This window comes from Cavia porcellus, unplaced genomic scaffold (assembly GCF_034190915.1).
Source record: "Cavia porcellus strain 051 isolate PalLab524CR breed Dunkin Hartley unplaced genomic scaffold, mCavPor4.1 scaffold_6, whole genome shotgun sequence".
Taxonomy (NCBI): Eukaryota; Metazoa; Chordata; class Mammalia; order Rodentia; family Caviidae; genus Cavia; species Cavia porcellus.
In genome coordinates, this window is record NW_026947489.1 from 31934011 (window position 1) to 31945504 (window position 11494).

The window sequence follows — 11494 nt, forward strand, 5'->3', positions numbered from 1 at the left end:
AAAAAAAAAAACCTGTTAACATTAGGCTTGTAGTTGATGGCTGTAACTTGAAAAAACTTCTCTGTGTCCTTGTCTCATTTACTCATTAAGTGTAAGTCCAAAAAACTCCCATATACAGAATCTTAAGTGAGATATAAATTTTCTATTTTTTTTCTGTTTTCTGCAGTGAAACTTTTTTAAAATTGTAAATGTATTTTAATACACTTAATGTGCTTTAACACACTAGAGTTACTTTGATATTTGAACTGTGCTAAGTCCATTCCTAAGAATCTCCCGTGTATTCTTCGAATACTTTGCTTGCTTTCTATGACAACAGGTATTTCAGCTTTACACTTGTAGTCAGACTTCTATCCAGGAAGCTCTTGTCTTTTCTAATGGCAATTAGAGTATACAATCTGCTATTAAAGGTTGACCCACTGTTTGAATGTCTTTTCAGTGAGATTGCTGAGGACCAAACCAAGGGCCGTGGCCATGCTAAGTATGTGCTGCATTTACTGAGATAAACTCCAAGCCACACCATACTCAAAAAAAAAAAAAAAAACTTTATCAGGAATCCATATCGCAATTTTCCACTTGTATTTAAAATTACAGAATTTTTATGTATTGTTTAATATATTTCTTTTAAAAGGGAAAATTTCTCATCTTCCATTCCATAAAAATAACTCCATTACATAAAAATGGATATAAACTACATAGATTCAGAACAGCAAATGCAGTATTATTAGCATTGTTACTAACAATAAAATCACCAAAAACAGCTTACTTTTTGAACAACTGAACAATTTGTCCCTATATGCCAAATTCTTCAACTGTCATCCACCCAAACTTTATTATTTTTTAGTGGGTTTTCTTTTTTTTTTTGAGAAAATTTTCATTTTTCCTTTCCCAAGGAACAAACATTTATTTCAAGACAAACTCGCAGTGTAAACTATAAACTCTCATTGCAGCTGTGGTCCAGAGAAGAAAAGTATGGCTTTCTGACATCACCAACAGGTCTCATCAGCCAGCTATAACACATCTGGAAACTGCTGGTGATTGCTCTGCCTAGTCTCTCCTGTCTACTTAACTTAGTTCTACCACTTACTCTGATTCATGGACTGCATATAATAATAGCCTCATACAAACATGCTCAGTTACCATAATGATCCCAACTTACTTCATGTCATCTGTTGGTATACACCCGCTCAAACATCAAGATCTACTGAACAAAAGTAAAGCAAAGACCATGAGATGAGTTCATCATGACATGCTGGACTCATATGTGGTTGAATATTACAGGTACAATCAATTTGAAAATAATGCTTTTAATGGACCAGAGATTTGGCTCAGTGGCGTAAGCCCCTGCTTGGCAAGTGCAAGATCATAAGTTTGATCTTTGTACTAAAAAAAAAAAAAAAAAAAAAAAAAAAAAAAAAAAACTAATGCTTTTAATTTCCCTATACCAAATATGTCAGAAATTTTCTTGTTTTGATTTTTTTAGTTTTTAGTATGTTTTCATAAAATATCCAGAAACAAATTCTTCAGTTAAATACATCTAATAGGTAAAGTGTTCAACTAACCAAATTTGGATAGTTGATCCACTGTTTCATTAGGAATATATACTGCTGAGAATATAGCTCAGCAGCACAACAGTGCCTGCCTTGCAAGTGCAAGGTCCTGAGTTTAATTTCTGGTACAAAATTTTAAAAAAGAGAATATATACTGGTACTTCAGTTCATTAACACCTTTGCTTGCAAACAATTTAGTCCACACAGAGAAGTATCTGACAAAATTGTGTTTTTGTTTGCAAACTCTCCATCAAATAAACACAGCCACATTTCCCATACACATGAGCATGGCCATCTTTTCCAAAACTGCAGAATAAATTAAGTGTGTGAACCAACGTACCACTGTGTTTAAATAAGGATATGTAGAAAAACAATGCATTTCCATGTAATTAACCCACCTGCTCCATGTTGACAGCCACTTGTTTCATTTTGCTTTAATTTGTACATACTTTTACTTTATTTTGGTTTGTATTTAATTTTGCTTTATAATTATGTAAATTAAGTAATTTTAAAGTCTCACTTCTAAAACAAGGTAAGTCAGACCACATAAATCTAGTTCCTTCTACTTTGTCCCCCTAACCATGGGTAACCACGTTTACTAATTTGAGTTGCCTTATAATGATTTTCAATATAAATATAAGCATATATTTTTATCTTTGTTAAGATAAAAGGTAGCTTACTACTAAAGCGTCAGTCTGTCCCCAGAGCCTGTTCATACTTAGGCTACAAGAAACTTCCCAGAACTGTTCCAGCCGAAAAAAATCAACCCTGCCCAGGAACCAGTGATGACCATGTCACACTCTGCTGCTCGCATCTAACTCACCCGCAGAGCCTCCCCCCTCCCAAGAACAACCCTTAAAAACCCTCTTCCTAAGCCAAACAGGAGCTGTCTTGATCTGCAGGGCAGTCGATCCCCTGCCTAATAAAGCTTCTCTTTTGCGGCAGAATGTCTGGTCTGGCTTTGCGTCAGCTCCAGTCCATCAACTACATATTGTTCTGATCCTTGCTCTAAACACATACACATTTGCATATACTAAGGATCAACTTAAGAGATAAGTCTCAATCATGTTTACAGTTGTATAGTACTCAACTGTCAGGATTGAAGCAAGATTTAAAAAGACAAAGTTGAGTTCCCCCAAACTTCCCTCACTCTACAGGTGTTGTTCTATGGTCTAATATAGACAAAAGCAGTAACTCTGTCCTGGTAAATATTATAATCTGCTTTCATAGCATCCTGTTTTTTCCCAACCAAAGCTACTGGGCACAGCTTAACAAACTGACTTTGTTTTGCTTGCCCACCCCAAGTTATGCACCAGTAGACCACTCCCTCTGCAACATGTAGGAAACTGGAGTCCTTCTTTTGTTCAGCACTCCGCTATTTTAGACACAAACGTGCTAAGATGTACCCCTAATAAAATCCTACTTCCCACACAGTCTCTCCAGTTTCTTGAATTCTACAACTGGATGTATTATATCTCACTTAATTAGCATGTAATGAAGGATATTTTTGTTGTTTCCAGTGTATTGTAGCTTGGTAAATGTTTATAAATGTATACCTAGAATACATTTCTAAAGGCGAGATCACTGGATTAAAGAGTAAATGGGATATAATTTTGCGGGATATATTAAATATTTTTCTATAGAAACTGTACTATCAATGACAGCACTCACTCTCTGATATTTAAAGCTGTGAATCTTTCAGATTTTGACCATCTGGTAATTAGTACCATTTGGATTTACATTTCTCTTATGAGCAATGCTATGCATTTCTGCATTTATCTCAAAGCCATTTGTTTTTCACTTTTTCAGTGTTGGGATCAAACACTCAGAGCCTCAGTGCACGCCACACAAATGCTCGACCACTGAGTTTATATGCCAGCCCTTTTTATTTTTATTTGAGACACTGTCACATTATACTGTCCAGGCTGGCCTTGAACTTATGATACTCCTGCCTCAATTGGGACGACAAGCGTGTTTCTTTTGCTCTGAATTCTCTGGTTGTATCTCATGCATAGTATTTTAAAGCCTTTTGCAAGTAAGGAAATTAAGACTTAACAAGATTAGAATACCTACTTTAAGTAGCAGGCTAGGAACAGTGCTAGGCAGATACAATAATAATTCATTATTCTTTATGATAATACTTTGATGTTAGACTTATTCTAAAGTAATTATATAGAATTAGAAGATAAGCAATGGCATTAGAATTTAAACCAGATTTGATCTCAAATGTGAACTCTTAAACATCTGTCACACCTATAAACAACTTGGCTCAGGTAATATAGCCAGCCAAGAAAAAACAAGGCTGAGACTGAACATGGTCTCTCCACCTCTAACTTATGGCTCCTTTCTGTGTTACCTACATATCTTGTAGTGTCTTTTATTAAAATTTAATGATGAGTATCTTATTGCTCCCATTTGCCTTTACTTCTACAATAAGGCAATATTCATACACTCCTGAATAATTTTAACTCATATTGGTGACAAGTCATTTTTCATTGAAATACTAATTATGAAATTCAATAAAAGCTGATCAAATCACCAATCCTGAATTTAAAGGGGAAAAAAACCCTTACAATCCTTAATGCATTAAATCAAGTAAAAATAAAGAAAAACAAAATACATTTAACAAATGAGGACATCTAACAATAACCATAATAGTGACTAAAATTACTTGCCCACTGCTCGCTAGCCCAGCGCTCAGTACCTTGTGTACATTACTTCATTTAACTGCTGTACTTCTCCACTATGGTGAGCCTTATTTTACAGAGAAGGAAACTGAAGAACAAAGAGCTAAGTCCCCTTGCACTGTCATAATCATAGTCACCAGAGGCTAGGAACTGAGCCACTCACTCTATCTCCACACCCTCAAAATCTCAACCCCTCTCTATGAAACTGTTGCTATCCAGAAATGTATCTTTCCACTTGCTTTACACAATGAAGTGTCTAAAAATATTCTGATAATTTAATAAAAGTTTGAAATAGTATTATCTGACTAGAACAGTGTTTCTTAAATTTTGATGTGCATATTAATCTCCTGAGGGTCGTGCTGAAACAGATTCTAGTTCAATAAAGCTGAGTGAGACCTGGGATTCTGCATTCCTACTATAGAGATGATGTCAGCACTGCAGTTCCACAGACCCTTCCCCAGGCAGCACAGTTCTGGAGCATTTTTTTTTACTTCCACTAAAATCTCTCTCCATAGTCATCACCACTTCTCATTGTTCTGCTCTTGCAGCCTTTTAGAAATCAGAGTCCTGCTCTTATTAAATAATCAGAAAATTAATCTAAGAATCTATTTGACATTTAGTAACTGTTTAGTGCTTATCACCTTGATCTCATGCTTACTTTCATTTCCAATTAATTCTGCTGTTTAGTGAGAATAACCATGCTCCTATATTGTTCTACTTATTCTTATTTCATTAGAAAAAAATGCTGCCATTACTATGAACGTTGGATACACCTCTCCCTAGCCTAGACAGCTGCCCCATGCTCTAGCATCTTTTATTGGAACCACACTGAGGGTCTGGACAATACTTCAAAGCAAGTGATTCATTAAAACTGTTGACAACTCTCCTTAGACAGATGTGCAGGGCCTAATTTATTATCTTTGTTTCTATTTTCATAAGTAACATATAAAGTATGAGACCCTTCCTTTCTCCCATCATTTACCCACCCTGCTAGCCTTGCTTCTAAACCAGCTTTTCACCTCTCTGCTTCCCATATTTCTTCTCTGTTCCACGCATAATAACACTCATGTACTGTCCATCTCTTTAAGATTCTTAACTCTTAAGCTGCTCAAGGTCAGGTGGTAGGGTTCTGTCCTCTTCACTTTCCAAACAACTTTCAAATCACTGTCGCCCATATATATTGCTCCTGCTTTCTCACACCTCTGGCTAGTCAGATTTGCCATCCTCTGTCTCTTACTGTTTCACTTATCAATTTCTGGATGCTCCTCAGCAATCCTTTTATTCAGTTTTCCTCCCCAACCTTGCTCTTGCCATTATACGGAGCACCATCAAAGCTTTATGCATACCCTACCTAATAACCTGAGCAGCCAATCCCTAACTTGCACTGAGCTTCTCCACTCCATATCAATCAGTGCCCTGGACCTTACCTCACTAGAACTACTTCATTTTCCAAATTGCTAATTCTAACATTAATGCAGACTGCTAATATGACCATATCAAGAGACCACAGTCTACTATCTATCATTCCTTTTCTGACCATTCACTCTCAACTATGTTTTTATCTCATCACTATTTCCACTGCATTGGCCCCTTGCATTCTCTGTATTTACTAGCTTCTTGTCTTCACTTTCCTTCCCATTCAATTTAGATATTCAGCGTATAATTTCTCTTTGGTGCTTAGCAAGTACTGACTAAAGAAACGAAACCCCAAATTCTATCATCCAATCAACCGCTAATTCCTGTAATGCACTTCTTTCCATACCCACTGCCACTGAGAAACCACCATCTTTCCCAGACGAGTGTTATAACTAAATTCTCCAAACCATTTTCTGACATATATTTTCAAATTAGACATTTAACCACTCCCTTTTTTATTTAAAATCCTTCAATTATGTCCCATTAGGCCAAGAATAAAATCCACAACGCAGCCTAAAGAGTACTGCATGACCTGGTCCTCACCTAACTGTCCAATCCAATTTCCCACTATTCTGCCCATTGCACTCCGCTTTTCCACCACTCACATTAACTTCCTGTTCTAATACAGCGTGCTCCTTTCCAGCCAATCCCATTTGGATACCCTGTATTGAGCCTTCTTACTTCAACCCAAGTGTCACTTCCTTAGGAATCCACCACAAACTCTTCAGCCTCCTGCTATGCTACTCGGTTCTTTTCCTCTGAAGCATTCACTACAGTTTATAATATTTGTGTGATTATGTCTGCTTCCACTTGCTTATATGGTTCACGGGGACAGAGACTAAGTCTATTTTGCTCATCAGTGACTCCTCAGAACAGCATCCAATAAACAGTTGTTCCCCATAAACACTTGTAATAAACTTCCTCCTGTATCAGTGGTTCTCGACCTAGTCTGAAGCTTTTTAAAACTATGCATGCCTGGCTGGGGGTTTAGCTCAGCAGCCTAAGCACCTGCCTGGCAAGTGCGAGGTCGTGAGTTCGACCCCACATCCAAAAAAAATTCATGCCTGTATGATACTTCTAAAGATTATGATTCATTCATACAGTGGTCTATACTGGCCTGGAACATTTTTACAAACTCATATATGACCCTGATGCACAAAAAGACTACTGTCATGATCTACTGTACCACATAATCATATATTATTATAAATAAAGAGACAAGAAATCACCCGCCCCAGTACCATTTCAGAAATGAGGAAACTGATTCTCACCCTATTTTCTTTCATAATATATATTACTGAACCGTTCTTTAATACAGATTTCCCTTTTTAATTATTTTCCAGTGATTTCTTACTTTGTATGACAAATTTTGTATGATAAAGCCCCTTCACTGATATCCTAAATGTCTTAATCGCAGCAAAAATGCATTACTGTGTTTACAATTAACATTAACATTCGAAAACAGTGCTCAGTTACAACCCATTGTGTAAACAATTACTTTTTCCACATTTAATTCAAATTTCAAAATCCTGACCTCTGTTATTCCAGAAAAAAACAACTCTAAAGTGTACAAATTGTTCCTTGATTTTTTTTTTTTAATTGAACTCATGACCACCTGCTTTCCAGGCAGGCACTTATGCCGCTGAACTGAATCTCTGGCTGAAGTATACAAATTGTTCTACTTTTCAGAGTAGAAAATGTGAAACTAAATTTACTTGATAAAAATCAAGATTACAGCAAACTTCATTTTCCAAAACATTGTAGTATGAAGCATAAATCCAAGAAACGAAAGGAGGAAGAAAGCAGTCTTTTTCTTTTGCATAAACAATTTATATAATTCCATTTTGAGAGCACAAACTAGAGCCTGAACAATTAAACATAACATAACTGCTTGTCACTGTTAGAGCCGTCACCAAATTTTCAAGGGATTTCACAAGAAATAAACCCTCTTAAATCCTCCCTGGCTCAGTTATTCCACTTAACATTTATTAGAGACCTACTAAGTGCAAGGCACTGCATCACCGTCACTCAGAAGTAGGTGTTTTCACAGTGCTCCTCTTTGTTATTTTGACTCTCAACTGTCTGGTTCAATGTTTATTTCCCTGCAGTCTCCTCTGACCTCTTGGTCATTAATTTGCTCATTCATTCAACTATCATTTAAGGTGATTCTAGACTGCTGCGGAGAAAAACATTAGAACAGATAAGGTACCTGTTTTCCGGAATTGACTTGGGGAGAAGGAATGAAAAACTGGCAAGAATAAAGTTAGGGGACCAACAAATGGGCAAGACAACAATAATTCAGGATGGGGCAAGCGCTGGGAAGAAAAACAGGATGAGGCTGAGGTGGGGGTTATGTTGTTGCATCTATGAACACACAGCCCGCTCCACCGCAAGAGTTCTCACAACACCTAGCGCCCTGACTTGTCAACTGAAACAGTACTGTCTTTAACTCTCACGATTACATAAACAATAATCTGAAAACTGTCTTCTTGCACTTAACACGTAAATAAGCATCGAATCAATGTATAGACTCGCTAGGAACTAAAACACTTTCCCCAGTCAGCAGGAGTGATTCGCTCCCGACGCTCAACTAAGCTGCAGGTTATCCACGCCACAGCTCAGGTTCCAGCATCTCTCTCCCTCCTTCCCTCCTTGCAGCCCGCCCAGCCGGACATAGCAACCCCACGGGCGCCAGCCAGCCAGGATGTCCCGGCCGCAGGGTTCGAAACCCACTAGCTCGGCAGTGGGGCCCGCGCCCAAGCTCTCCGCCCCCACCCCCACCCCAGGCGATCTTTTCCCGCCTCCTGCTTAACTCCGTCGGCGCCAGAGGGTACCAGGCCCAGGAGTTGGAGGCCCGTGCAGAGCTGCCCAAGCTCCACGGAAGGCCCAGCCGGGGGAGGTTGCCGCAGCGTGGTGGAGAAAATGCCGCGTTCTTTGCAGAAAGGGTCCCCAGGAGTCCTCACCCGAGCGCCTCCAAAGTGTCCAGCACGTCCCCTTCCATGGTAGTGTAGGGGCCTGGCTCGGGCCCTCTCATGGTCCTTTGGCCCGAAGCTGTTCGGCGCTCTAAAGAGCCCGCCGGAAACCAGTGTCACCATGTCAAGGTTCCGGGCGGAACATCCACAGTGACAGCCCAAGAGTACCGCTTGAGGGAGGGAGTTCCTAGAACAGAGGCAATCTACATTGGTAAGAGCCTAGAACTGCTTTATGTAACAGTGGTAACTTTTAAAACAATAAAAAATAGTATTTTAAAAGCGTTTTTAAGCCCAACACGGAGGAGGTTGAGGCAGGAAGATCGTTGTGAGTTCCAGACCAGCCTGGATTACAAAATGAGCTCAAGGCCAGCCTGAACCGTTAGTGAGATCCTGTCTCAAAAAGAATAAGTAAGTAAATAAATAAATAAATAAATGCGGGATTTTTTTTTTAAGCGTTTTTGTCCTGGGTGTTAAAAGCTAATCTTACCAAATAATTATTCCCTGTTGATCTCAACCTATCAGACTCCAGCCCTCTTTTTTCTAACAAAAACCCAGAAATGAAATTATAATTATCTAGAGCCAAAAATACTAATAATAGCATGTACATACAAGTGTAATAACTAAATCAATGAAGCAATGCTCCAGTCAATATAAAAAAGAGATACAGGAGATGTAATTTATGAGGCATGAGTGAAATACGTGGTGAATATTTAACAAAATGTATTATATTAAAAGACATTGCCATTAGTCACCCTCCTAGGACTCCCCTTCACTCTAAAGGCACTTACCATTCTTGTCACTTTCTCAAGCAGTCCTGCAAGTCTTTCATGTCTTTACCAAGAGTAATAAAAAATATAATAAATGCAGCTGCCAAGTGCCATTCAGTGAAAACGTAGGCTCCTGAAATAGGACTATGTGTCCTCAACCACCTTATTCACTGCCTCTGGCATTGTGCGACTTCTGTCTGGCTTTTCCTCAAAGTCAAAATAATTATAAAGACTTTGAATCAATTCAGCACATCCAACTAAAGACTTACAAAGGAGAATTTGCAGAGCTGCTTAGCAAGTGGCAAGTGACCATCTACCTCCTTTAACCAGGCACCATCTTGGAAAACACTGATCCATGGGCTCACTCATGAGCTAATCCACTGATGATTATGGCTTTCACCACATGTACCAGACACCTTCTGAGAGTCCCACCTCTCAAAACATGACACTGGAGGGATATTTTACATTTAAACCATAACAGCATTCATATGTAAAAAGGTATCAGGGAATTGGGTCAGATTATCATCAGTAGATATATCACTTAAATGAGTGTCTCAGTAAGATGGATAAAGGTCATACAACACACAACTGTCTTCCTTAGCACAGACTGTCCTGTGCATTGCAGAATATAAAGCATCCCAAGCTCCAGTCAAGTAAAAGACAATAATGCTCTCACCTCCCCAATCACTGTTACAAACAAAAAACTTACCCATAAAGTTGTTAAACACTCCAGGGATGCTGGATCTTATGCTTGTCTGATACTTACTCACAATTTACTATGTCTTAATGTTCTGCAAGGCTTAAGTACAACATGAATTGCAGTTTTAGTGAATCTGAATTCTTCACAAACAAGACACAGGAGAGCGAACGGTTAATGTCAAGGTCAAAGATTGGGAAAAATAGTAAAGGTAGTAGTGTTAGTAATCTCAGCAAAAGAATGTCTGTAAAACATCTAATGAGGAGACTATTCTTCATGAGCATTTACCCGGAGTATTCTGCTGCTGTTTTTCCTTTTTAAAAAATATACAACAAAACTAAAGCAAAGAAAAAAATCTTTTAAAACAGACGTGTAGGAAAACTGAAAACGGCTCATATAACAAGCTGACTGGTTGAGCTTCAAAATGGAAACCACTGGAGAAAATGGAGCAGAAACAAGACAAGATTCTGGCGATGAGTTTTCTGACAAAACAATCACTGATTCAAGATGTCTGCTGACTATGAAAAGAATTTTTTAAAATCTAGAAAAATTTTACAAAAATGATGCAAACAAAAGACAAAGACAAAATCTTAAAAGGAATATGAGGAAAAAACTAAAGCTCAACATTAATAACGTTAACTTCTTAGGCAAAGAGAATGGAAGAAAATAATGAAATAATGCCTTTATCATGCCTTAAATAACCCAAAATCCAGGATTTTATAAACATAAAGATGTTTTCAAACAATAAAAACTGACACAAATTGTGTTGTGCACTCTAATTTTGAAAGAATAGTAGAGAGTTCTTTAGGAATAAAGAAAATGATGCTGGATTTACAGAGAATCCTTTAGGTTAAAAAAAAACCAGTGCAAGTTTACAGTCAGGATTCAGTGTCACAGGTTTGAAAAATATGTTTGTATAAATGTCAAAAATAGGATATAATGTTCTACTTGTAAAAACGGGTCCAAATAAAGTGAAATGAATAGTTTGTTTTTTTTTTAAGAGCCAAGGGGTTTAGCTCAGCGGCACAACTGCTGCCTGACAAGTGCACGGTCGTGAGTTTGATACCTGGTACCAAAAAAAAAAAAAAAAAGATGCTGTATAAAAGCACAATATTTTCTTGTAAAAAGGAATGAAATGCATTCCTGGAAAGCATAAATATGTGAATAAAAGTAGATAAATATCAACCATTCAAATAGTGATGTTTTGTGAAAAATAAGATATAGAAAGAATTGAGGGGTGGGAGATTATAAATAGAATTAAAGCTCTGTAACATTCTTCCATTGTCCAAGAAGTGGTAAAATAACTATGGTAGTAATCAAGATTACATGTTGTCATAATTAAGATGATCAGTAAAGGAATAATCAGTAGATATCCACATGATGTGGAAAATATGATTTATAAATTTGA

General features: G+C 37.7%; 1 protein-coding gene across 1 annotated transcript in view; it reads right to left on the bottom strand.

Moving 5' to 3' along the window:
• The window catches only part of Fam98b (family with sequence similarity 98 member B), a 53430-nt gene extending 44659 nt beyond the window's left edge, over positions 1-8771 (bottom strand). Inside the window, exon 1 of the mRNA XM_005006200.4 lies at positions 8614-8771. Coding sequence (XP_005006257.2) covers positions 8614-8684 — 71 coding nt within the window. The 5' untranslated portion in view covers positions 8685-8771. The remainder of the gene's footprint in view (positions 1-8613) is intronic.
• Between the last annotated feature and the right edge of the window lie 2723 nt (positions 8772-11494).